This window comes from Manacus vitellinus, unplaced genomic scaffold, assembly GCF_001715985.3.
Source record: "Manacus vitellinus isolate BGI_N305 unplaced genomic scaffold, ASM171598v3 scaffold_16_pilon, whole genome shotgun sequence".
Taxonomy (NCBI): domain Eukaryota; kingdom Metazoa; phylum Chordata; class Aves; order Passeriformes; family Pipridae; genus Manacus; species Manacus vitellinus.
In genome coordinates this window covers 3,810,571-3,838,482 of record NW_021939189.1, presented here as the reverse complement: position 1 = coordinate 3,838,482, position 27,912 = coordinate 3,810,571, and the positions used below count along the sequence as shown (strand labels likewise).

At 39.8% G+C, this 27,912-nt stretch overlaps 1 protein-coding gene across 5 annotated transcripts in view; it reads left to right on the top strand.

The window, feature by feature from the left end:
* Nucleotides 1-27,481, top strand: part of LRRC28 (leucine rich repeat containing 28) — a 49,042-nt gene extending 21,561 nt beyond the window's left edge. For 3 of the 5 annotated variants that reach the window (XM_018069644.2, XM_018069645.1, XM_018069646.1), the window contains 5 exons: nucleotides 10,043-10,249; nucleotides 16,466-16,568; nucleotides 19,957-20,132; nucleotides 22,303-22,462; nucleotides 24,998-27,481. In XM_018069644.2, the coding sequence (XP_017925133.1) occupies nucleotides 10,043-10,249; nucleotides 16,466-16,568; nucleotides 19,957-20,132; nucleotides 22,303-22,462; nucleotides 24,998-25,070 (719 nt within the window). In that variant the 3' untranslated portion in view covers nucleotides 25,071-27,481. Of the gene's footprint in view, nucleotides 1-6,020; nucleotides 6,070-7,994; nucleotides 8,049-10,042; nucleotides 10,250-16,465; nucleotides 16,569-19,956; nucleotides 20,133-22,302; nucleotides 22,463-24,997 lie in introns of those variants that run through there. The other 2 variants (XM_018069647.1, XM_018069648.1) reach the window with 2 other exon arrangements.
* The last annotated feature ends 431 nt before the right edge of the window (nucleotides 27,482-27,912 follow it).

Below are 27,912 nucleotides of genomic sequence, written 5' to 3'. Positions count from 1 at the left end.
GTAACTGCTTTGCTAAGTCCAGGTGTACCTTAGAAGGGCCTTACTGATTTCAGTGTACTCTGCTGCCAAAGGGCTTTAACTTGGCTTTGCTGCTCTGTCTTATTTTGGGAGGGTCCCAAGCCAAGCTCAAGTAAGCCATACAAGCAAAACCAGCTTTTCAGGGGGATTATGTCCATGTTTACTGCCTTTACTGACATTGTTTTAAAATAAATAAAGAAATGGTGAAAACTCTGGTTCACTGTATCATTCACCACCATACCAAGGTTAGTAAAAGTTAAACAGTGTGTGTTTGCCAGCACATGGTTGCAGACTTGCTCATGAAATTCAGTAGTTGTTAGTTCATAGAGCCTATTGAGCTGTTTAGTTTTCAGAAGATAATTACCCGTTAACTAAACTAAAATAATTTGCTAGTCATTTTTTATGTAAAACCTCTTACTAATTCCTAATTTTTGAGATCTTTCTTACAACCAGATTAACTTTTGTGATAGGAAACAATTAGCTCTTGAATCTTAGTTTTTGCAACTTTTAGGACTGGGTGTTAAAAGTTAACTTGTTTTCCCCTTAAACTCTTAAGTCTTTATAAATAAAGTTATCTAAGAAGGTACTTTTGTCTCTTTGGTTTCCTTCAGGGTTTTTTCTTTCCCTAAGCTCTCTCTAACCTGTGTGCAGTGATTAGCTGTATTAACAGGTAGTTGATTTTACTTGTGCACTAAGCAAATGCAATTTAGTATTAGGGATTGAGTGCTCAGGGGAGCTTGGAGAACAAAGTCATCCAGTCTTTGCAAGTGAACAAACACAAAGTGTTAGTATTGTGCAATAGAAGAATTTTATAGTGTATCAATTTCCATTTTGACCTTGTTGACCAAGTATAATTTTCTTTTTTCCATACCATTGTGACAGAGTTAAATTACTCCTTGTTACTGACATCTTTGTTTTCACTCAACTGGTCTGTTGAATGAATTGAGGCAAAATAAAATGCATCATTTACTGACACTAAATCTAAATGGAAAAAGCCTGTAAAGAGAATGTGTGGAACTGGAGGTATGATGTGGGATTAACCTTCCTGTGGTTCATGTCACACACCCAGAGTTTGATACCTGTATTTCAGTTCTCTTAATGTTATTGCAGAGACATTGTCCAAATCTGCATTAAATTGTCATTCTAGATGAAAGGCTTTGATACCAAGTGTACTCCAGTTGGTAATTATTTAACATTTGAGAGCTTTATGAACTAAGACTACTTATTTGTGTAGCTAAAAGAATGCAATTCAGAATGACTTGATGGGGGGTTTGGAGTGTCATTGCAAGCCTTACTTGTCTGCTTTGTGCTGATTTGAAACACTGAACAGCAGAAACTGTCACTGATTAAGGCAAGGCTTGAAGTTGCTCTTAGCATTTATAAAATCAGGACATTGCTAGTGTTGTTTGAAGTCAGATGTCTTTTTTTTTATTGCTGATCTTAGATAGAAACTGTTAGTAGTTGGTCTGTACCATTTTTTTCAGTAGTAACCATGTCCTCATAGCAGCTCCTGCCTCACCAGCCAAGTGAGCAAGTGAGGAGGGGCAAGAGCATCTCCTGCTACTGCTGCTAGGAAAGGACATCTGGACACCATAGTTTTCACCTCTATTATATTGGGAATATTTCCTGTGAACAGTTTGTCAGTCCCTCCCTGTAATTACTGTTGCAATTTGTAGTAGTGGCCTGGAGGAACTCCTATTTTCATAGGACTTCAGACAGTCCCATCCATTAGCATTCATTTAAAAAACAAATATGGTGACTCCACTGCCTTAAACATGGTTCCCAGCTAAAGATCTTCCTTTGAATCTTTTCCTTTCCCTCAGCCCACACAAGTTTGTTGTATTTTTTTGTTGCAAAGGCAGAATTTGACCCGAGTGTTGTGTGGTATTTCCCAGTGGTACAATAATCAAGCCATAACATGGTTTGAGATAATGTTATACTTTTCCACTGAAAGATGAAAATTGAACCTGGACCTCTTGCTTTTGTTATACTTTCAGTGGAGCAGAATTAAAAAAAGTAATCCTAAGTAACTTCAAGAAAAGGAAGAAGGATGTGTCTGTTGTGAGTTGGTTGGAAACAGTTGATAGCAACAGTCACAACAGATGGGCCTTTGCGTGGATTATTTAGACACCACTGTAAGAACGGGGTGGGAGCCACTAATCTGTGTTTGTCAGAGAGACCACTCTTGTGTTGATCTGAAGTTTTTCCTTGGAAGAAGAAAGGAAAAAGCTGCCCTAGAATTTACAGCCTGGACTGGCCCTGTCTCTGTGATTTCCTGAGCTCTCCCTAACCTCTCCTTAGGATGCTCCTTTTGTTTGCCTTAGTTTTAGCTGAGCACTGGTTTGTTGTCCTGTAGTTGCCATCTCTGATGTCCAGCATCTTGAGTTCAAATCAGCAGCTCTGTCTTTTGTGCACTAAGTTTTTCTGGAAGGCTTTTTCCCCCCCTTTCCATATTAGTGCACAGTGAATAGTAAAGATAGTCAGACATAAACAAAACAAGGGGAACATAACAGGTCTCATGCTTTATTCATGTCACATTTGTTTATGTTCATACCACCCAGGAACACCCAGAGAAAGGAAAACAGCTGCTCCTCAAAGGAAAGGCAACAACAAAAATACATCCCTCCCTAAATAAGAGACTTTTTCTGTAAGGTGCTGGCAGAATTTTTCATGCCATATATTTGACAAAGTACCATTCTGTCTCTTTACACTTCCTTTCGGCTGCTCTAGTAAAAAATTGGGATATCAATTAATAAAACCATAGAACAATAATAATATATTTCACATCTCTAACTTGTTTGTGCAGCAGCAGTACCTTGCTGTGGGGCAGTCAAGTTCTAGGCAGAGCACATGAGAACAAAATGAAAGGATAGGTTGTCTCCTGGAAAAAACAAACCAACCAACCAAACAAAAAACCCAAGACCAAACCGAAAAAACAGCCAACCTGATCATTTCATGGCCTTGAGTTACCTTTGTGAATAAACAATTTTTTTCTCTCCCTATCACCCACCTTTTCCACCTTTCTCATCTATGATAATTTCTGGTATTTTTATCATGTGATTTGTTGTAACTGTTCCCATTGAGACCATCAAATTGTGGGCAGAAATGGAATTCCAGACCTGCCCCGAGGGGAAATAGGGAGCCCAGGCTAATAACCAGTGTGGATCTGTGCTCTCTGTGTGGTACTGAGGGAAGCACAGAGCGCTGGGCCCAGGACGTACAAACAGCTGCCAGTTGTGTTTAATTGTGGTGGAAGATGGGGAACCACTGACCTTTAGAAGGGTTTGACTTAATGAGACCCTCATGCCCCATGTCTATTTTCAGCCATTTTTAGCTGCCCTAAAATTACTGTTTAGCAAGATTGGACTTCAGGGAGCCACTTTTCTCACCTTTGCTTGTGAATGATGGCACCAAATAAATAAGGATTGGTGCTAAATTTGCGTGTGACATTTAGCAGGGTTGAAGGAAAAAAAAGGTTCTATTTGGATATATTCAGTAGAAGTGTGTGTTTTTTCACTTGGTTTTGGGCTTTGTCTGCTGGTTAAGTGTTTTGGAGAAGAGTCAACGTAGTTAATGGCTGAAGTAGGTGAAACCATGAATTGGGAACAGCTTTGAGGGGTGTTACATGACCATGGTCATTCACAAAGACTATCCTGCCCCAGAAAAATCTTTTTTCCCCTGTTCTTTCCAGCCAGAATATTTGTGTGAAATGCAGCTGTAAGTATTGCTTTAAAATTAATAGATTCAAGTTTGATCAGCTGGGATAGAGGCATTTTTCTTCCATATAATTTTTATGGGTTTGAATTCATTCGGCACCTTATGTAAAAATGAGTTATTCATAAAAGAGTTGCAGTATCACAAGATCTCTTCCAGTACCTCTGCTTTTTTGTTCTTAAAACACTAAGGAAATATTGGCCTTTATGGGAAAAAATACAAGGAAAATCATCTTCAGGTCTATTAGACTTAAGAAACAGAACATTTTTCAAGCCCTCTCACTAACAAAACAGAAAAAGAGCTGCACAGAGTAGTGTCAAAATGTAAATGGGATTCAATTTGCCTGCCCCTTTCACTGTCCTTAAATCTAATGATACCAATTTTCAGTTATGGCCAAACTTCCTTGCTTGAAGATGGCACAGGTCTACCTTAAGTGTCAATTTGTGCTAGAAAATTTAATTTTTATAGGCTATGAAATGTGAGCTGTGTGGTAGGACAGTAAATGTAATGTAATATATAATGGGCTATTTAATTTGTTTTAACCATCTTAAAGTCTCTTTAAGTCCTCCTGAGACATCCCCGAGCAGATCTAAAGGAGATCTTTTCCATCACACTCTCAGCAATTTAAATTTGTATCTCCTGTCTGTTCCAGTTTTAAATTGATAATAGTATCCACTTCAGATTCGTGGGCATGTAGAGACTTGGAATTTTTTTCTAGTGGGACAGGTAGTGAGCTTTGTGAGTGTGAAAGGCTTCAAACGCCTTTTACTCATCAGCACGTGGTTTTACAGGTCTGAGCAGAAAATGCATCTTGTGCTCGGGTTCATGGAGGTTGATTAAAACATTATTTCAGGGGTGAGGTAGGGGAGCCACTTTTAGCACCTTCTGTTCCTTTCCTGGAGCAACCAATGTCCATTTTAGAACCCAGGACAGGGAGGGATCTCTGGTGCACGGAGTTCACAGTCACAGCCAGTCACCACAGAGCTCCACTTTGTCAGGATTTATGTGGATGTGTCCCTGGGGGTACCATGGGCTGGCAAACATCACTCCATGGTGTGCAGCAAGGATTTGTTAGCACAGAGTGCTGCAGCCCTGAACAGGCATTGTAGGGTGGATCCATCACCTCCCGGTAGAACCCTTTGGTTGCAGAGTGTCTGAGTGTTTGTATGATCACAGCAAACCATCATTATTGCCTATAAAAAATAGGAATTAACATACTTCCTTCCACTTGATATAAATCTGTATATAGAAATTGTCTTATTTTAACTATGGCTTGTTGCCCTTAGGTGGTGAATAACTAGACTTAGTCTCTCTCTTTCTTCACTGTTTCAAGCAGAGCCCTGACTTGCAGCCCCTTCTTATCAAGCTGATTTTGTGTTCTTTTTTTCTTTCCATTTCTACCACTTAAGTCTAAAAGTTCTTGCTCTTCCTCCCGTATGACAATTTTTTTCTAGTTACTACTTTAAATGCTTGTGCAACAGCAACTCAAAACTTAGTATTGTTTTTTACCCAGCTGCAAAATGGAAGGTGTGAACAAAGTATTCCCTTGAGGAACACCACCACTAGTAATATTTTCTGCATCCCAATAATTTGCCATGAGATGTGATACGTGTGTGTTAGCAGTAACCAAGAAATTTCATCAAAGGACAATAAGCCAGTAGTACATGATTTACATTTGAAAAGATCTGGGTTGTGTTTTCGTTCTGCTCCCTGTTTACCTTCCAGTCACTGGTTGCTCTTTCCCCTTAGAACAGTTGTTATGAGATGCTGGGGAGAGCTGAGCTCACATTAACAGGGCTTTTTGAACACAGGTTCTACATTCCTTCTCCAGCCCTAGGCTGCTATCCCAGAAAATGTCCTGTTCATTGAGAATCCTCGTGCCTGAGTCTGCAGTTTTGATATATAACCCATTTTTTTTTTTCAGTATTCTGGGATGGAAATTTTTTTAAGCAGCCTCATTTCATTTTAGTAATGGATGTGGTAATTTGCAGTGCTTTGTCCTTGTTCCCATGAGGTATTCTGTCTCTGTCCTCATACACAGCATTATTCTTACAGGAAAAAATTATGCAAAAAGCTAATTTAATATTTGGTTTGTCCTCCTAATTTCTACCCCTTGTTGACACCAGTTCTTCATTTCTTGCTCTTTTATTTCTGGTTGAGAAACCTTTTGTCTGTCTGTGAGTTCCCATTTTCCTGGCCTCCTGGCAGTTTGCATTTAACTTCTGCAGCCTGACCTCCAAGTGCCAGAGCTCTCTTTGCTGATCAGTCCCTTTTTCCATTCCTTGTAGGTTCTCTGCTTTCTCTTAATATCCTGCTTTGAGGTGCATTCTCATGCAGGTAGGTCTGTAGCCCTTTCCTGTCCCCCTTTTTTTAACTTTACTGCGATATAAAGACTCAGATTTAAAGTAAACCCATGCCTTCCATACACTCAGATCCAACTGTGTATGTGTTTCATATATCTTTGGATGAAATTCTGGTTTATGGCCCATCAGGGAAAGGTGGGATTACTCTTGAAATGTAGAGAAAACTGTTAGTTATTTTTGGGTCATGCAGCTGGTGAGGCCTGTACCCCCAGAAAGATTAAGGAAGTTTGAATTGCCTTTGGCAATTATTCTATGTTGTATAGGCTGCTTATTTCCAGATGGGTTTTTTTGTTTCTTTCACGTAAAACCAGGGGAATTAATTTTAAAAACTGGCATTTAAACCACACGAATGAGAAATAGATTTTTTTTTTCTTGATTCTAGGTATGTTTATACAAACACAGTCAGTTTTGTTAGAAGGTCAGTCATTTTGGAAATTTCCTGAAATTCTTTCCAGGTTTTATGTTAAAAAAAAAGAAAAAAAAGGTATACTGATGTTTCTTTACTGATGTTTCTTTTTTTGGGAGGGACAGACCTATTGGGCAGTTTTCTGTTGAAAACCCAAGTGCACGAGATGACAGTTCACTTGTCCCTTTTTCCAAGTCGTTGGGAAAAGTTCTCACACAAATGCAAAGGCTGCTTTTTGGAGCCTCCAAAAATCACTTCTGAATCTGCACGTTATCAGGGATGAAAAAGATGGAATGAATTCCTCCTGGGCTGGCAGTTCTCGAGTAGATCCTGCAGGATCTCTGTGCCCCTCAGACTTCCCTCAGGGGGCAATGTGAGGGCACCGGCTCCGTGTGTCTGTGAGGTCAGGCTGGGTGTGGATTTACAGCCTGTCAGCCCTGTGTGTGTGCACCACGAACACATTGGTGCCATATGGAATTGCCCCTGGAATTGCCCAGCTCCGTGTGATGGCAGCAATCCATGCCCAGGGACACGGGGGGAACGCTCCGGTCCATGAACCCACACGGGAACGTCGTGTTGGGGCTCTGCCTCCACAGAGCTGGGGCTGGGGCTCAGCAAAGCTACTGAGGGTCCTCTGCTGGCTTCTGACACCAGAACGGGCTCAGTGCTCTGCTGGGCTGGTTGGGATGGTGGTGATCCTGGAGCTGATGTAAATTTTAAATTACACTTTTATGAATTTCATTTAAATGCAGTTGGAGCTTCTCGGTGGGGTTTAATGGTGATGTGTAATTTTTGTCCCTTTCTTATCCTTGGGGGTGTGGGGGAATCTCTGCAAGTCCCCTCATCAGCTCTTTTTCCATTTTCCTTTCTGGATCTGCTGGAAATTTCCGAAGTTCACCTCTTGTGTATCTTTGTGCTTGATGAGGTGACAGCAAGAGAGGGATTTGCAAGTCTTTCACTGTGTTTATTAGCCAAGGCTCCCTCCAGTATTTATGTTGCAAGGCTTTTAAAGCAAGGATAACAGTATTTAGTAACTAAAAGCTTGAAAAACCTTATTAATGGACTGTTTATATTTTGTGTTATTCCTCTTTATTGTTTTCCTTTGCTTTCATGAGATGGAAACCAATTTAGTGTCATTAGTAAGTGTCTGAGCATGTTCTTCCAAATGAGCTTTGAGCACTAGAGTGGAGAGTCTGGGGGTTATTGCTTTAATGTGAGGGTTATATTTTTAATATGATGGCACTTTGTGTTGTTTGGTTTACTCTTTAACTTCACTGTGGGTCGGGGCAACATGTGGCACTATATGTTGAAAGTGGATGTTTACATCTGGTATGCATTGGAAGATTAAGGTAGAGAGGATGAAGTTTTGGGCAAGTATGTGTTTTTTGGATGAAGGATAAAGTGAGAATACTTTTATTTCCTCTTAGATTTGAAACATATCATTCTAGCAATGCCTTTGAAACTCTGCCAGCTTTGCCAACCGTAACATTTATGGGATTTTGGACCTAAAGTGAACTAGAGAACTGTTTTTAGTGGCAGAGAAAAAGGTTAGTACATGAAAATAGCTGGGCCTATTATTGACTGCATGTGGTCAGTGGTTTGGCTGAATGTAGGTGGCTCTTTTCCTGTCACTGTTTTCAAGCATATGGCTTTGTGATGAATATAAAACTCTTACAAAATGAGATCTACTGCAGTTCATTGCACGGTAGTTTTGTGCTATTTAGTAGCCCTTATTTTGCTTTTGTCATTTATTTTCAATCTTGTTTAAAAAAACCCCACAACTTTTTAAGCTTATTATTCCTGATGACATAAAAACTGAGAGGTTTGAAGAATGTGGTCATCTGTCTTCAGCACCTGCTTCTGTCAGTAATATTTATAAAGGGATGCATAAACTGTGTTGTCAAGTATTGTAGTTAATGCTGGGATTGTTTGCAGTGGGCAGAAACTCCTTTTAAACGTGCACACACATTTTGTTTAATTACTGTGTGAAAATCTCTAATACTGAATTATAACTTCTCTTTGTTTCCTTTCCCCGCTTTCAGTCTTGAAAGCAACATTTAGAGCAGCTTTTCCCAAGGTCAGCTTCTTTTTCCCATTGTGTAAAGTCAGCTTGGAGTTAACCTGGTGTTTTGTTTCCTTCTCTGGGTGCAGTGTACACAAGGTGCTACCTCAGAGCTCGGGGAACAGTGAATTTTCTGGTTCCTGCTGCAAAGAGCTCAAGGGCACAACAGGTTCTGTTTCGCTGTAACTTAAACAGCATTACCCTATTTATATCTTTGTAAGAAAATCTGGGTGATGGAGCTGTAACTTGTACAGATTGTGGATTGTGGAGATTGTCTGGTGTTTTCAGTGTAGAAAATTCTAGTGAATCTTGTTTTAGCAGCTCTCAGATGCAAGAGCTGGTTTCATTCAGCTGAGAGCAAAGTACATTTGGGTCTGCAAGATGCTGAGAACTGCAGGGAGGGTTAGGGGCACTGAGCACTTGGTGAGTTGGTTCCTTTGCTGTGAAGTACTGAAAAACAAAGGGAAACTGTTCCCCATGTTTGCGGAAAATAATTTATAGAATTATCCAGTTTTTAGTGTAACTGTAGAAGAATAACTAAATAAGCAATCAGATAACCTGTAGGTCTGCTTAATATATTTTAAATATATTTGTCAGGCAGTCCTGCATCCTGGTTCCACAGGCCAGGCACAGGGAAAATCATTGTTGCACAAGTGAGGCTGCTTGTGTGATTACATCAGACTTTTAAGAATGTAATTTGTTACCTGCATTAAAAAAATTACAGGATACTCTTTAAAACAGAAAATATCCTTTTAAATTCTTCAAATAATAAATCCCAAAATCTCCAGAAGCTGTAATTACTGCAACTATAGCTTGGAACTTAGTGAAATAGCTTCCTACAATAAAACTTTTGTGACATTATAACTGGTTTCAAGAAATTTCATCTCTAATTTAAAATAGGTCTTCTGAACTGTATTATGAAGACAGAGGTGTTGTTCCTGGGGAGAAAGACTGTCACTGAGCAAGAAGTGCTGTGTGTGTGTTTGTAACTCTCATTGCAAGAGAACCTTAAGCAATCCCTCATTGCATCCTCAGTGTTTAAAAACCCCCCTAATTTCACTTGAATTCGCACGACTTTGGGGTCAACACCCTCAGGATTAGGAAGCTTTGTAATATGTTTTGTGTATTTGGGGTTTGGTTTGGGTTTTTTTTCTAGTTCTGATTTAGGACTAGAAAGATGGGTAATATTTTTGATGGTGGTAATTGCCACAATTCAGGAATGCTCTCTGAAAGATGTCATATTTGAACATACAGCCTAACTGAGAAGTGTTCCTCATCAGAAGGGTTTGAAACACGAAGATGAGGGAGATTATTAGTGTCAGTGATGGAGATCATTAGTATCAGTTCTCAACATGGATTGATAGAACAGTACTATAAGAAAAAGAAAAGCAGCACAGCTCACTGCTGAACTTTGTTTTCAGTTTATTCGAGATATTCTTTGTGCAAATATATAATTGTTAATGCCTGTTTGGATTGCAGAGGTTGGAGACCTGAGGGAGCTGCAGACCCTGGACATCTCCACGAACAGGCTGATGACTTTACCTGAGAGGCTGCACATGTGCCTGTCCCTGCAGTACCTGACTGCAGACAGGAACCACCTGTGGTACGTGCCCCGCCACCTGTGCCAGCTGCCCAGCCTCAACGAGCTCTCCATGGCTGGAAACCGCCTGGCATTCCTGCCCCTGGGTGAGTCACCCCCTCGCTGGGCTGGGGGCAGGCAGAAAACAAGCTTTCCAGCCCCAGTAAGAAAAAAAAACCCCAACCAGTGAGAGTCTTTGGTGGTCCCCCCACAAACTCTGTTTGTGAAGTTGTCGCACCGATCGTGCTGTTGGAAAATATGTTCATTTAAGAAATGCAGGTTAAGGTTTCGTGTCTTTTTTTAAAACAATAAGGCAGCTATCAAATTTGCTTTATTTTTAGCTAACTGAGGGGAAAAAGTTGAAATGATGCTATGCTTAAATATAGTCCTGTGTAATCTGAGTTCCACCACTTTGGGTAATGATCTGTTTCTGTTTGCTGGATCTGGGGATTTAACCAAGATCCTTCAGCGAGGGTTTCAGACTTGCTGTGGAATCCCAGTAACTCCCTATAAACTGTTTTTCAGCATTAGGAACATCAGTACCACATAATCCAGCACAGCTTTAGTTTGTGCTGTGTACAGACATCGACCAAAACTTCCACAGTAGTAGCCCAGGGAAGAACTCCTGGGCCTTTTTCTCAACCCTTCCAAAGTCTGGAACTGTGGAAGCAGGTCAAGACCAGGAGGTGCAGTCAGTGTGTGGGGTTTGTTCTGGGCAGTGCCTGTGTCTTCCCTTGGGAAAGGCAAGTCCTCTTCCCTAGATTTGTCACTTCTCAGCTCTGCCAGGGGCCAGAATGCTGGAATTCTCTGCTGGAATACAGACACACATGCAGCTCTGTCCTGTCATTTGAGTAACCAATAATAGTTTTTCTAGAATACAGAGTTTGATGTTAATTATGTGCAGATGAAGTTATGATAATCATGTTGGAAAGAAGCTGGAAATTGAGGTGGCTAAAAATGAGATCATGATTTCCAAATTAATTACATTGTATAGCTTTAACTTAATCTTTTCACTACTAGCAATTTTAGTCTTTAAAGAACTTTATGATCTTCCTGATTTTCCTATCACCTTAGTTTATATTACTGGAAACTAAGTGCAAATAATGTCTCCAGACACAGTGTTTTAGTTATGTCCCAGCATATGTCATTGTATAAATGAGAAAATGAGTTCCAGGATGCACCATCCAGATTCCACAGTACTAATTAAAACAAGCAAAGTGATTTCCCCTATTTTAGCTAATATTTCTACCTCCATGAGACAGGAAGTTGAATATTTTTAATTTTGCAAAAATAAGATGCTGTTCAGCAAGATGAGATGTGAAATATGAAAGGATAAAAGTTTTTGCTACTTTTGCACTTGTAGCTTATCTGTGAGTGAGCCGTGACCTGGATGAGCCAGAGATCTGCTGCACTGTTTTAAGTTCAAAAGGAGGAAATAAATCTCTAATATAATGACACACCTTCTTTTTTCTTTATTTTTAGAGTCAAATTCAAAACATTCGAAAGGAACTTTTAAAATAACGGGAAACATCAAAGACTGTCAATTGACCTTGTTCAGTAGTTCTTAATAGTGACTCACTGGTGAACATTTGGAGATAATTTGCTATCTGTGGATATGAAACTGAATCATAAATCCTAGAGTTCAGAGGAAAAGCAGCACAGTATAAATGTAAATGTTTAATCCTTCCTCTGAAGAATCAGAAAGGCTTCAGAGTGGTCAAGATGTGCTGAAATAAAGTAGAAGAGAGAGTGCATTGAAAAGCAAAAAGATTAAATCTATCTTCTGTTGCATGGGAAAATATTTTTCTTGGAGTGTTGCTGAAGTTAAGGCATAATTGTGGCATTATTTCTGCTTGCTGCACATGTTGGCTAATGGGGGTTTTGTGTGTGTGTTCTTACCTCCAACTCCACTTCATTAGTTAATGGCTGAGTAAGGACCTTAAATAGCAGTGCCAAGGTACTGCAGAAATATCTGCAAGTGATATTCAAGTGAGTATTGTCACAACAATCCTTTGCAATTAGGGAGCTGTGTTGAAAAGCAGATAATTTATTCATCTCCTGACAGAATGGTTGGGTTCTTTCTCTTTTTTTTTTTTTTAGACATGTCCATGTTAAAAGAATTATGTTTGGAACAAATTGCTTAATGCTTTTTAAGGCCAGATTTACTTTATTTATTTCACGTGCTGGTTGACATCTACTTATGCCAAGGAATCCATTTTTCCTTGTCTGAGTATGTCCCTTGTAGAACCTCTTGTTAAAGGTGATGGAAATCTGCATTTTCCTGTTCCTGGACTGATAAATTAGATTTATTCCAGTGGTAGCACAGCACTACTGGATAGGGACTAGGGAGGTTTTTTTGCTCTGTGCATTCTTTTAAGTTTGCAGCCACTTGTGTCTTAAGAAAAACAGTGTAACACAATTAATTAATTTTGCAAAATACAGTAAAAATACCTGACCCCACTCTCTGACTTTCAGAACTGGTACATAAACAAACAAGTGGGTAAACAATAGTGAATTAGTAATTTGTTCTGCAGAATACATTTAATTGCTGGATATGCCAGTATTTTATGAAAATTATTATTTTTCAGCTTTGAATATTTCAGTTTATATTCAAAGAAATGAGACACTGTGGATCTGAGCCTTTGTGAGCCTTCCTAATAAACTAATTTTTAAAAACATCCCCCCAAATGGTCTGTGTAAGTTGAACTGGAAGCTGCATCCTGGACAATTGTATTATCGTCATGGTAACTTCGTGCTGCCCCAGTAAAAGGTCTCAGGAAATCTGCTGATCATTTTATATCCATCTGCTTACAATATAAATTATCTTTTGACAGAAAATTAACTTAAAATTTTTTAGCATTGAGAGATGCTCCAGTGCCTGAAAACAAATTCCACTGCAAGCAGAAATGTGAATCTGATGACATTGCAAAAAGAAAAATGATTTATGTAATTAAGTACAACTAGAATTAAAATAGGCCATAAATTCTCAAGTGTACTGACAGTACAGGGGGGTGTTATGACAGCAGATATTCAGTGTTATATCACTTTATTGAGGGTTTATGTGCACTTTTTGTTTAGAAAATGGGTCCAGTAATTATCAGTGCACAGTAAACAAAGGTCTTATTCTACCTCAGTATATGGTGCTTTTGTGTCCTTGCCTTCACAGTATGGTTAAAAGAGCATCAGTGCAGCCACACAAGAGCTTTTGTTCCATCTTCAGCCATGTGGAATGCATATGCCAGGGCCCTGAGGTTAGAGAAAAAAAAAAAAGGGAAAAAAAAAAGAGGGAGAAAAAGAAAAAAAAAATAGAATTGGGGTTTGTTCAGGACTCATGGCATTTGGTCATTTCTGGGAGAAAGGTCTTTGATCTGGGAGCCTGGAAGGAGGAAAGTGGAAATGTTTTAGACACAGTACAGTGCTTGCAAAAGCCACATGAAAACCCTCTTTGTAGCTTTAGCCTTTTCTGAGATGGGCAGCTTCCTCATGGCACAAAGTCCTTCAGAAGCGTGGTTTTTAGAGAACTTTTGACAATATTTGTTGACTGATATAAGACATAAAAATTAATGTGGAGGGGATACAAAGAGCTTTTCAAAGTGATGATTTATTTAAATTTAAACTTTATGGATAGTGTTTGAAACTGGGGGAGAAAAAAATCTTTTGGAGTGTAGAAGATGCTTGGTTATTTAATGCAAAGAAACTATATCAAAGGAACATTTATAGTTACAGGCTATTTGGCTTTGGGAATTGAATTTTTCCTACTGAGATATTTTGTCTAACATCCAAAAATTTGCTTTAATTACCTAGGAAATGCAGTCAACTCAGAACTTAGAATCTAAACATAGCCTAAGATAAAGACAGAGGGAAGAGATGAGATGCAGCCTCACTCCCCCCTCTCAGTGCATATGAAAAGAACAGCTTTAGGGCTTTTTTTGACTTGCCTGATTTTCAGCCCATTTGCATACATCTGTGTAGGAACCAGCAAGATGAGCCTCTTTTAAAAATTTTCTGCCATTCTCTAAATTAATAAGTTAAACTGTAGCACATTCAAGCTGCCCCAGCAACCCGTGGTTTTCTGCTGTTTTTAGGCTAATTGACTTCTGCAGCATGAGGGGCATTCTCTGAGCATTTTGTGTCCCATCCACCTGCTACCTGCTGTAAATTTTATTGGCTGATTCCTTACCAACCTTACAGTATTTTATGGTGTTGCAATATTTTTATTCATTGTAGGATAACAGTGGTTTTTTGTTTCATCTAAAAATATCCCAGAACTTTACTATTTACTATTTTCAGCCCTGCATTACTGAGCCCAAATAAACCATGTTTTGGAGGTGCATCTCTCAGCAGTGCCCATCAGTCAGCAGGGGGATTTGTGTTCCTTTCTTGGGGCAGGACAGATGAAGGAGGCAGCAGATATTTCTGTGAACTAGAAAGTCTTTGGGACAGGCTCAAAGCACCACGTGGTCAAATGTGTCCCCTCATGTCCAGTGACTCTGGTTTAAACAAAGCCCAAATTATGGTCCCTGAAACCTCCACAGACTGTTGCAGGGCAAGGGCCTGTGTTCAAAGTCAAAAAAACCCCCCAAAACCTATTTATTCTCTGCTTTTATTTCAGAAAAGGAATCTATTCGTTTCTGTTGGTATCAAAGCTTTGATAATGTGTCACTCCTCAGCGTGAGCTTTTAAGGTTTCTGGTGCTCACAGCTGCCACTCAAGTGGGTGACAGCTGAAGACATTCAGTGTATTTTAGGATGGCCACACATTTGGGGAGGGATCACTCAAAATATCTGCACTGAGTGGTGTCCAGAGATCTTGTGTACAACAAAAGTATTCCGTAATAAAGGGCTTGTATTACCTGTTGTCATAGTAGGGAATTAGAAGAGATGGTTGTTCCAAATGGAATTTCTGAGTAGAAATATCATGCAAATTGTTTTAATTTTTGTTCTGTTCTTGCCCACAATTCCAAAGGGGGCAGAAGCTGTGCCCACCCCTCTGGTCACCCTTATCCTTCTGCCAGCTGAGGGACCTGACGGTTGATAAAGATGGGAAGCCAGTCAGTATTAGTACTGTCTTGGCTGATTCAGCCAAATGCTTGTTTATCTTAGTTTCTCTAAGGTACTCACAGAAGTTGTTTCCCTAAGGTACTCATGGAAGTTCTTTATTTGTATAGAGATTTTTTATTTGTATTTTTTCCCTGATGCAGTTTGGCTGGTCTCAGCTCTCTCCTCCCGGGCAGAGGCTTTAAACACTGCTCAGTGGTTTGTGCTTTGCATTAAACACAGATGTCTCTCCCTGAGCCACTGTCTGGAAGGGCATAGGAGCTACAGATGAGATGGGCTGCCCAGATGATCCCACACATCAGTCCCAAACTCTTTTAGTCTATTCTTTTTAGTTCAGTTTGGTATCTTTTTAAACACCTCATATACTATGTTTGTCACGTCTTTTAATAGCAGGTGGTTTTACCACTGACTAGTTCTGTTGACAAGCAAAGTTACTATTTCTCAGAATCCTTCCAAGAAACCTAAATGTAATTTTCTAAACAAAATAACCTAATTCCATACCTATATAGTCCTGTCTCGAGGTATGTTAATAGATTTCTGGTCTGTGAAGGCACTACTTAATCATGCTGTTCTTGCTCCTTTTGCCTGCCAGCCATGAATATTTTAGCAGCAGTAATGCAGGCAGCACACCTTCAGAAATATTGATCCCTTATTGCACCACAGCTTTGGATGTAGAACATTCAGCAGTTTAATGCTTTCTGTTTTCTTGTGTTCTTTAATTTACTGCATCACACAGGTTTGTTTCTGGGTGTTTGCAGTGGTGCTTGGTTAAGGCTGATGAACCCAAGCGAGGGTCCTCTTGGGGAAGCGAGAGTGGGACAGACACATCCCTGTTCCCATCTTTACCACTCTCCCAAAGATAGGGAAGCTGTGATTCCAGTGCCATGAGGCCACTTAATGAAAGCAGGTTTGACCTTGTGAACTTGAAGTATGCACTGAGGGTTTGAAATCAATTGTCCCTTTGCTGCTTCAAACTGACTTCAGAGTTTGTCGATGTTAAAATTTAATTATTTATAATGGGATTTTCAGGGCTCCTGAAAGGGGGCTTTGTTTTGTTTTAGTGATTTTAAATGCTTTCCTCTAAACAGCTTTTCAGCTCATCCATAATAAAACCATTGGCTGAAATTTTACTACTGAGGAGTACTAATTTATGTTTGCTTACATTGAGTCTGATTAGCTTATTTATAATTAAAGAGAACTGCTTTGCTTATGATTGTTACTGTGTCATCCCTTCTCCCCTTGACTTTTCTTGTTTTCTAAATCCAGATTTAGGTCGTTCTCGAGAGCTTCAGTATGTTTATGTGGATAACAATATTCACCTGAAAGGCCTCCCATCCTATCTGTATAATAAAGTCATTGGTTGCAGTGGGTAGGTATGAATTAATTCAGATGTCTTGTGTACCTGTTCCTTGTAAAAATTCTCCTGTATTACACACCTGACTATTTTTATGTGTGTCTGTGATTGATTCAGAACTGATGTTACCTTGAGGGGATTAGTGCAACTCCCAGTTCTGTTTTATTTTTGTAGTATTTTATGTTAATTGCTGATTTTCAGCATTTTAGTACTGAGTTGTAGCAGTCAGGGCAGTTACTCTGAAGTCATTTGTAATGATAATCTGAGGCCTACAGCTAAATTTAAAGGTTGGCCAAAAGTGTAGCCAACCACAGTTTCCAGAAGTAAAGACTGAACAAAATATTTTTTTAGTGTGTTGCAGCATCTGTTTGGTTCTCCCATTTCTGTAAGTTATGGGCCACATCTTGGAATGTCACTCATTTTACATCCCAGCATCAGCTTCTTGTAGGTCTCGGTACCTACTAACTACAGTAACTTTTTTTAGGAGTTATGGATTGACAGGTTTATTTTTACATGTGGATTTTAAAAATATCCCAGGCTGTCTCATGTTTGTGGTTAGGATGCAAGAAAAGAGTGGTCTGTGTAGGACACTGGCTTAATTCTTTCTGCCCTGACAGTGGCATAAATTAGGAGCAGCCCCACTGATGAATGGAGCCTTACTGGTGTAAAACCGATCAGAAGAGGATTGTCCCCATTACCCTCTAATTATAAATTTCTGGTATGCTCCCTCTCAGCAGATCTTGCATTAAATATAAATTCCCTCCCTGCACTCTGCTGCAATATGGGAGCTGCTGAGTCTTGGCATTTCCAGGTTTTTCTAATATTCCCGTGTCAGCTGGTTGGTGATATTTAAATCCTTGCAGTTGGATTACAGTTCTGAAGTGGGTGCACTCTCGAGCTTGTACCAGTTTTGTTTTTCAGGAAAAATAAATTCTAGCCTTTGTTCTTTCAGAACTGATTGTAAATTGTAAGACAGACATTAAATTAAACTTAAATGTAAGAGCTGTATTGATTGTGACCAAAACCACTAATGACAGTGCAGGAAATGTTCCAACAAGTTTGGTCCAACTGTCCTGCCTGTTTCAGGTGATTTCATACAATCATGTCTTTTATTTTATTTTTTTTTAATGTTTAAGATACCATTTTATACTTAGTCAAAATAATTTTATCTTTGCACTGACCTTTTGTGAAGATACTACCAGTTTTCTTTCTGTCATTACATGTGCACTGCTGGTGAGGCCAACTGCAGTATCTCTGATATTATAAGTCTAGTCTAGAATTATACAATCTAGTATTTTAAATCTAGCATAGAAGAGTCTAAAAAAGTTGCAAGTGTTGCAATGAAATTAATTCTTGTTGTGCTTCTGTGGAATAAATTGGTTTCCCCTTAATAAGAAATAATAAAAAGAGGTTATTTTTAGTAAGAAAAGTTATATTTGTATTTGTGCACCAAACACATATTTGTCTTTGTTGTGAAACCACCTTCAAACACCATAGATTACTTTTAAGAAAAATTTTCAGCATAGGAAGAGCGCTTATATATGTTAATAAAAACCCAAAGGTTTTATTTGATAATGTGCTGAGTGACTTTAAAATTGTGTAATAATGGTCATGTGAAGAATTTCTGTGTTCTTTCCAAGAAAGCATTAGTAACCAGGCTGAGGTTTTCATGGGTCAGGCAAGAGCTCACAATCCAGGCTTGAGTGCTCTGTCTGGTCATCCACTGGAGAATAAAATCTGACAAGCTGCTGGTACTAACATAAAGCTTGATTTCTGAAAATAGAATATAAATTGCATTGTGGAAGTAATGGATCTCTGTCTGGGCATCCTGCAGTCAGACTGGCTGAAAAAAGTCTTTTATATGAGAGGTGATGATCTCAGCACTCAAAATATATTTTGATCTTATTTTTTGCAGATTGGATTTCATAGGCCCCAGTCAGGGATCTGTCAGTCTTGGAGAATGCAGCCAATAGGTGGTCACAGCTTTTTATCCCCCAGTTATTTATTCCTCAGGATTCTTCTGCAACTCCTTTTTTTTCCCAGCTGTTTAATCCATTCTCCGCTCCACTTTTTAACCTCCCTGGATTTTGTGTCTGGCATTAACAGCCTCGCCCTTTACATAAAGGAGACCAAATGGCCCCGCTCTGAACTGCAGAAACTGCAGGGACTTTATGGGTTTGTTCCCTTGTGAGGGTGGTAAGGGGTTAACCAGCTTGAAAATAAAACATTACAGATTCATTTGTTGTGAGAGATAACTCACTGGCTCTGCACTGCTGGGCAATGGACTGTTGGGATAGTGGATCTCTGAATTCCCAATTATATTTTAATCCCACTAATGGTTTGTGGGAAAGTATTAAATATTTAACAAGAGACATATTGACTTGCTGTTTGATGCTGCTCTTTTTTGGTTGTTTCTCTGGGCTGTTCCTCCTTTAATCAGGAGGGATGAGACTCTTTGTTGCCAGGGAAGTACCGTGAGATTCCTTTCACATCTGATAAGGTCGAGAGCAGTTACCTCAGTTTTAGGTCCAATATCTGGGAAGGCTGACAAATTTGTGTTTCTGTTCCATTCGTTAGGACTGGCCCTAACAAGTTGCTCTTGGCTTCAAATTTCAGTTGTCATAAACAATTCCAATTCCCCTGTTGACTTCCCCAAGCTCTGAGTAGAATTTTCCTCTGCGTGTCTCTCTGGTATGATCGCTCACAACAGGCATCACGTAAAGAGTTATTATTTTTACTACAAGCTCACTTTCTCTCCTTGGATCCAAATAACCTTCCTTTTCCATATATGATTGGGGAAGGGCAAGGCTGGTAGATTTACTAGGATGTCTTCCCACTGTTGTTATTTTTCCTTCACCTCCAAGGGGACTCTGTGGCACCCAGTGGCACTTAAAATGTATTTTTTGAGGTTGGAGTTTGCCTCGTGTATTAAAAATGAGAAATCCATGACTATTGTCAACTGCTTGATCCAAGACACAGAAAACAAACTTGGGTATGAAAGGCTCCACTACATTAAATGTTTAATAACAATGGAATTCAGAGGCTAAAAGAAATTAGCACAAAGTAAGGGGCACAGAGTGCATTTGGTTCACTCCCTGGGGATTGTGTTCTCATTGCTTTGTGTTGTTTGATAAGTAATTCCTCCAGATGTCCGATGACTAGCACATCACAGAAGGTGGGAATCTATAAAAAATGTGTTTCAACATAGAAACATAGAATAGTTTGGGCTGGAAGGGACCTTTAAAGGTCACCCAGTCCAACCCCAACATGTCCTGCCCTCTGCAAGGAATCCTTGAGGGCTGCACTGGAGAACAGTGGGTTGGTCATCTGGGTTTCCCCATAAAGTTACTTTTATGATTTATTTTTTTTCTAACCACTTTCTAAATGTCTTGTGTCCTTCTAGTTGTGGTTCTCCAATTCAAGTTTCAGAGGTGAAACTGCTCTCTTTTTCATCAGGCCAGTTAACTGTGTTCCTGCCAGCAGAGGTGAAATCTATAGGGACAGAAACAGATCATGTGCTGCCTTTGCAAGAACTGGCCATGAGGACCCTCTATAACACCTACTACAGGTTTTTGAAAGGTATGAAATTTCTGCATTCTTCAGATGACAGAAATAGTGAAAGTGCTTTTCTGGCAGTGGGAGGAACGTTTCAAACAGTCCTTCAAAGAGTTGGGCAAGGATTTATATTTTAAAAGATTTATGTAATCAAATTATGTTTGAAATGCTGTATTAGAACAAAAATGTCCAATATCAAAAACCAAAGATCCAAAGAACTATTTCTAAGATCAAGTGGTGCTTATAAATGGTTTCTTAGTTGAAGACTGCATAAAGAAGGATGCTTTTTCTTTGCAGGAGAAACTCTTTAATGGAAATAGGAGATGAGAAATACAGTTCCTGAGGCAAGATCAGATGCATCAGCCAACAATGCAACTCCTTGCCAGGCAGCACAATCCTAAACTGGCAGACTTGTTATACATAAGGCAAAAGAAATGTGAGCAGCCCTGGGCCATTCGAGCACAGCCTGACAGCTGAGCTGCTTTAGTTCTGCCCCAGTTCAGGCTCTGCTCTAAAGTGGCCCTTGGCTCATCTGGGTCTGCATCCTGCAACCACATGAGTTAGCAATATCTGATGGGAACCTGCAGATTTGGTCAGATTTAGATGTGTTGTGACTCCCCCCTGTTGATGCCGTCTTGGGAATTCTCAGCTTTAAAGGTCAATAAGAAAGCAGAAGGGTGGAGAGCTCAGAAGGATTAGAGGGTTTGTGGGAAGGGGTCACTTGTACCTCAGCTCTGCAGTAAATCCTCACTGCTGAACCACTGCTTTGCCAGGAAATGTGTACAAGGAGGTCTTTATTTTCTCACCCAGTTGTGACTTACACAATGATTTTTGAGATCCAGCTGAACGTGGTTCCTGAAGATGCCAGAGAAGTTTGGGTTGGAAATAGCAAGGGAGTATTGCAAAACCAGTTTAGGAAATGGTTTCTAAGTGGTTTTTACAAGGCTGTGAGGATTATGCCTATTTGCACATACACAAATACATCCTATTCTGAGTGACCTTCCTAAAGACTGGGGGCATCACCACTGGAACACCCTCATTCTGGGGGGGCAGGAGAAGTGCCTGGTTCAGGCAGGTGTAGGGTGATGGAGTGCTGGGGAGGCAGGTGGCACTGTATGATTAAAGCAGCAGATTTGATCTGTCACTGCCTAAATTTGCAGTTTCAAGGGTGCTGTTAAATACTTGGTGGCTGCTGGGGAAGTGACAGAAGTGACTGGACTCCTTTTCCTGTGTCTTTGCTTGGCTACAGAGTGTGACCTTTTCATTCTGACGCAAATGTCCTGTTTGTCACCTCAGTGGAGCTGTTTGGTACATTTTGTCTGGGGTTAAACCTTACAGGGTTTGAAAGCTGAAACCAGTGTGATACCTAAAACTGATTTATCAGGTACTGCATCTTGTCCTGATTATTCAGCACCTAAACTCATTCACCTGCCTTGGCTGTCTCTCAGTTTCTAGATGGAGATTAGCACGTGGGGTTTAATTTATAAAACACTCTATGGCTTTATGGCTTTATGGCCCAGCCTGGGAAAATGATGGCTCTTTCCCAAGAAATGACCCTAGAGTTCCATTTGGTGAAAATTACAGCATCTTGTAAGCTGTGGGGGCTACATTTAACAGATTAGGAACATATTGATCTTTTTAGAGTGGCCTCTGTGGTTGGACCTGTGAGAATTACGCTGGGCTGGGTTGTATTTCAAGTAATTCCAAATATTGCAGATCCCTTTTTGCTGATGGTGGAGTTTGGGCTTTGTAGTGAGTTTAGCTATCCTGCTGGATGGGTTGTTGAAATATTTTAGTAAAATACTACTGATGTCCTTTTCAGAATGTTGTATTAGTTACTAAACACCTTTCTAGACCATCTGTGTGTCTAAAAAATCCTTTATGATCTGTTACTGTTTTCTATTATTTGCTCATGCTGTAATATTTTCAGCTGGATATTTTGGCCCAGTTAATCTTACTCCCACAGATGCCAAACTTGTACATTTAACTTCAACTTCTTGAACTTGCACACGGAAAGCACCGTGTGCTTCACCCTAATTGTGGTATTTTGTGTTACCTCGTTGCTGTTTTGACAAGGCCCTAAGAATGTGAGGCAGCTGTTTCCTGGACTGCTCATGGATTGTGCTTGTTGTGTCTGACTTTATCATGCAATCCTTTTGTTACAAATATTTTTTTTGTTTCTTTTCTGCTCCAGATTTGAACTTTCTGACTCCAATCTCACTGCCCAAAAGCCTCTTGGAATTGCTGCACTGTCCCCTGGGACACTGCCACCGCTGCAGCCAGCCTATGTTTACCATTGTCTACCCAAAGCTCTTCCCCTTGAGGGAAACTCCAATGGCAGGATTGCATCAAGGGTAATTATACAGGAAATTACACCGGGGTTTCATTTGGGAAGAAAAACACCTTATGGAACAAAGAGTATTCTTAAGGATTTATTTTTTTTTTTTAACTTAGCAGCATTTCAGATCTAAAGCCCCTGGCCTGTGATTGCATGTAAAAGTTGAGAAATATTTTATTCACAAGACAACCAGAATACTCCTCTTGAACTCTTAGAAAGGGTCTCTACATTTGCCTGTTCACCTGGTGTAAGACAGGGAAGGGTTTTGATGTGGTGGGATTGACCTGTTTGTGGTAGTGCAGAACATGTCTGGCACTTCTGTGCCTTGGGACAGAAATGGTGCCCAACCCTGACCTCAGGAGAATGCCACCACTGGGACTCAGAACTGAGATATGGTTCAGGGAATATTGCCCTCATGGAGCTGTAGATAGGAAATATCTCTAAGCTGAGCAGTTATTGCTTTGCAGTGATTATTTCCCTAGTCCTTATTAGTTTGAGGGGATACTGTAGCCTACCATGAGCCATAATATCAATAAATCTGCAATGGAAAAGCATCATCAGAGAAGTTTCAGCTTCTACTATTTGAAAAGTAATAAAGATTTAAAGCTAAGTCACTTGGAGTTAAACAAGCAAATGTGATGTTAGTTCTTGTTAGAGAATTGAAGTCAAGCCATTAGTTACAAAGCATACACCTTAAGGTGTGGAGCAGGAAAGAAAGGGGCTTTAAAAAGGAATGTTTCTGATTGTTGGTATATATAATGCACAAGAACACCACATAGCCCCTATCCTGCTGAAATCCATTGATTTGATAGTTAGCTTCCATAAAAGCAAGAAAGTGCTTTTCAACAGGAAGATCTTTAAGCAAACAGACTAATTGTTGCTTTGGGGTGGTGGTACCTGTTTGACACAGCTGTATCACAGCCTGGTTTGCTGGGACTCTGTGCCACGAGAAGTGTCTGGTTTGTGAGCACTTCAGCTGTATGAAATAAAAGCAGCCTAGATGTGCCAGATCTGGGCAGCAGCCAGAAGGCTCCATAAATGCTGTTTTGGAGAAGCCATCTCTCCTAGAAAGATCTGATTGCAGAGCTTGTGTTCTTCAACTTGCCACTCTGTGCCACGTCAGTCACGTGTGGAAACTCAATGCATTTCATGTGGAGTGAAATAAATTGCTTCCATGTTACAGTCATAATATTCATAGGGGCATAAGATGCTATAATCATGCTATAAAGAATTTCTTTCAAGCATTAAACAGTGTTATTTTCTAAGGAATGATGGAACCTACTTGCTGGTCATTACCCAAACATACAAATCTGTATATTATCCAAAATAATCCAACAATGGGAGAGTTTGGACTATTTTCTAATTAATTGCTGAGCACTGCTCATTGTAGAACTTTCAGTTATGAGATGATAGACGTATCAGGAGACATCCTTTGGCATTATTAAAGTTACAACTCAATAAAATCATGCTTTAAGGCTGTTTTGGAAGAACACTATATTAACATTCTAAAATGAAATAATTGAAAATACACATTTCTGCATGGTTTTCACTTGTTTAAAAAATACTTATCATTCCTGCCCTCAGACAAGAATGTAGTATGTTCTGCAAAATGCCTTAATGAATACAGTCTTAAGTAGCTGACATTTGATGCAAATCCACAGAAAATGAGATCTAAACAGGGCAACCTGTCATCTTTATCTCTGTAGCTCGTGCTCTTGTCATGGTAAGATTATGTGGAATTGTGGAGGTGTGATAGCTGCTTTAGAAAGATGTGAAGGACAGGGTTTCTGTTCTAAAGAGCTTAAAGTGACCATGAAAACACACAGGGTAGGGATCCTGATTAGCAAATGCCAGATCCATGCCAGTAACTTCTGCTGGATTTCTGTATCACATCTTGTGTCCTCTTACAGGAAAGGACAGTGAAGTGCTGAACTGGATTTCTGTGTCTGAAAAAGCACAGATGCCATGGGTGAAGTGTGATTTCTGGGTTAGTGGAAAACAGGTCTTTATATTTCCAAAACAGATCTGTAGGTTCCTGCCAGGATGGGGCAGGAGGGGGGTCACTGTGAGGCTCATGTCACGCTGTCCCACTGCCATCCCTGCCGTGGGACGTGGCACAGAGTGACAGCACTGCCTGTCCATCGTCCTCTCTGGAGATCTGGGCCCAGGGAGGACACTGGACTGCAGTTATTTCGTGCCTACAAGCAGTAATTTAAGAACCACATGAGCAGGGCTGAAGCTGCCCAGCTATTTTCCTGTCAGCTGTTAAACCTGCTGGCTGTGACACCGAGCCACACCCTGCCCAGACACACAAACCACACGCTGCTGCTTTAAACCCAGTGCAGGAGAAACCAGGAAGGTCTTGAGAACCCCTGCAGTGTTTCCCTGCACTCAGAGAGAGCAAATGAACCTGCTTTTTCTGGAGGGTGGAGATGGGCTGATCCCATATTTCACAAACCAGCACATTGTCTGTGTGGAATGGAGCCAGGAGCTTTTTTAACCTTTACTGACAACTGTTCCCCCCCTCCCCTGTTTTTTTTTTCCCTTCTAGGAGGACAACTGTTAGTTTTGTGGCATACTGCTGCTCCACCCAGTGTCTGCAGACTTTTGACCTACTGAGTTGATAAACATTTCAAACCACTCAGGAGTGCTGCCAGTGTAAAGCTGCATTAGATGTCATATCCATTGGTACTGGAATACCCTGTGTGTGCTCGTGTGCCAAAGCAGCAGAAGTGCCCAGTCAGGAACACTCTGAGGCACTTGAGTCCTGCCCTATCGAATTTGGATGAGCTGCGGGAACTTTTCAGAGGTGTAAATACCAAGCTTTTAAAAGTATTAACTTCTCTCTCTCCTCCAAGGCAGCACACAAACCAAACACATTCACAAGCTCTGACTTCAGGATTTCCAGTATTTTTCAAATGTGTCTGTCTTCAGGTTGACCCATTGCATCATTTGGGGCAGTTTCATTCCTCCAACGGGGGAAAAAAAAAAGGTTTAGTTTATGGCAAATAAGTTTTCAGTTACTCATCCCCTTCCTCTTCACCTCTGCAGCCAGAATCAGGTGTACAGCTCTAAACCTACAGAAACCTTTGATGGATCCCAGTGACTTTTCCATAGAATTCAGCTTTATTTCCTCCCTCTCGTCTTAATATTTCCCCCAGCAGATCTATCCCAGTTGTGTGCCACGACTTTGACAGTTATCTGTGGTATTTAAATCCACATGCTAAAAGCAGATCTTTCTTTCCAGCATCATTAAATGCCACACTGATTTAATTGGAGTAACCAGGATATGTCTGGAGACTGAAGATGCTGTTTCAGTGAAGGCTGGTCCTGGTGCCTACACTAAGGGCTCTTGCTCCAGCCTGTTTGAGGATTGCTTTCTTTAGTTTCAGTGCTTGAATTTTATATTTTTTAAAAACAGTTCCCCTTTTGTTTCTTTAAATTCTTCAGGAAGAAGATGACTTTTAAGTAGCAATTTCCCTTGGAAAAAAAAAAACACCCTAATAATATGATAGTAAATATTTATATTTATTATATTTTTACGGTTGCAGAGTATTGATCTGCAAAGAGCTGGTCTTGATACCTTTTTCTAGATTCAGCATTTGGCTGATTTGTCCAAGTGTGTCAGTGGAGTGTGTGCCTTGGAGAAGGCTGGAAATCCAGGGGCAGGTGTGTATCTCCATGCACAGGGATAATACAGAGATATCTGCTCAGAAGGGCTCTAACACTTGTTTTCATGTACGAATGGCAGATTTGGTGCAAATTCCCACTCACTGTCACATTTGTGGGAATCCTTCTTTGTTAGATCTTGTTCATTTTAAATATAGAACAAAGGCTGGAGAAAAAGGCCCAAATTGCCTACATGACTTAAAATTTTGATTTTATACTGAAACGGTTTATAGAAAATTAGCCCCTCTTGACTTGTTTTTGAATATATAATATTTTTTTAATATCATGTGTTGGGCTTTTTTTTTTTTTTTACCTTCTATTTCTTAGGTATAAACTACTTGTTGATTTAGCACAGTGTGCTACTCTGTGCAGTAGGTAGTTACAAGCTGAAATAGATATGAATGAAACAGTTTGTTATAAAAATGGCAAGATAAAGAGACTTATTTGGTAGGGTATTAGCATATGTTGTGGTGAGGTGTGCGTACTTTGAAGGCAGGAGGCATTAAAATGTTTTCCTTTTGCCAAAGAAGCATTTGTTCCCTCTGCAGGCTTCCTGGCATCTCTTCAATAAATAGAGCATCTTAAGAGCTTAAAAGTGTACCAAAAAGGCAGTTTTGAGGGTGGAATTTTTAGGTTGTGCATGTTACTTGTAAAATCTTTGCTGGTTTTATTGGGTTGGTTTTAGAGAGTTGAATTAGCATTAAGAAATGTAGAACTTAATCCTTCAGGAATGCAAGTATCATCTACTGTTTAAGAGTTGTGAAACTTTCTAAAATAAATCCCATTTATTAAATCTGCTTTGCAGCAGAGGCAAGAGCCATGTCCAAGCAGCCTTGGTGCTATTGGATTTCTGACTGTGTTTGGATGTGGGTCTCCCAACAGACCTGCCCACCCCACAGGGTTCACTGCTGAGGCAGCAAAAAATCCATCCTCAGCTTTTTCCTTTTCCTGCAGTACCACAGAGCTGAGATGGAGATTGCCCAGGTACAATTATACCTGTGTCACAAATGTGCAAGTGCAGGACAGAATCCACTTGTCTTAAACAGGTGATAAGAGAACTATGGTAGTGTTACAACTATTAATTTTGATACAATACTCTTGATAGGGATTTTTCAGTATTATTTTTGCTGTGGCTTTCTCTGTCTACGAAGGAGATGTTATCTTGGAAGTTTTTATAGCAAGTTACAGACTTTAAATCACAGTTTATATCACAATTCAGTCTGCAAATATTGTTTTGGAGTTAAATCTCGTGATCACCCAAAAGGCATTAGTGTTTGTTTTATCAGGAGTCAGATAGGAAGAGTGGACCTTGATTTTATTATTATTGCTATTATCATTATTTATTTATTATTTTCTTTCTTCTACCCATATCAGTCTCTTTATTATTGTCTACAAGTGCAGTTCAGAAGAAATTTAGCCCGTTCTATGAGCAGGATGAATCTTAACTAACATTTTAAAAGATATTTCAAGAATGGAATGTTCAATGAATAAATGACTTAAACATGCAATTGAAGCTGAAATGTCATACCCTATTTTTATAAAACAAGGAAGAGGAAAGCCAATATATAGACTGGAAATCCAGCTTAAATTCGTGTTTCTCTGATGTTTTTTTGGTACAAACAGTGTTTGTATTCATCTGTATCTTTGGGTGATATTGTTCTAGATTAAAATAACTCCATTCTCACTTGTCCAAATTTTTCTAAAGTTGTAGTTCTACTGGAAGAGTATTTCATAACCAGCAAACATGAGAGCCAGCTATGCAAATTGCAGAGGGGAGAGGGAGCTTGTTGCTGAGTG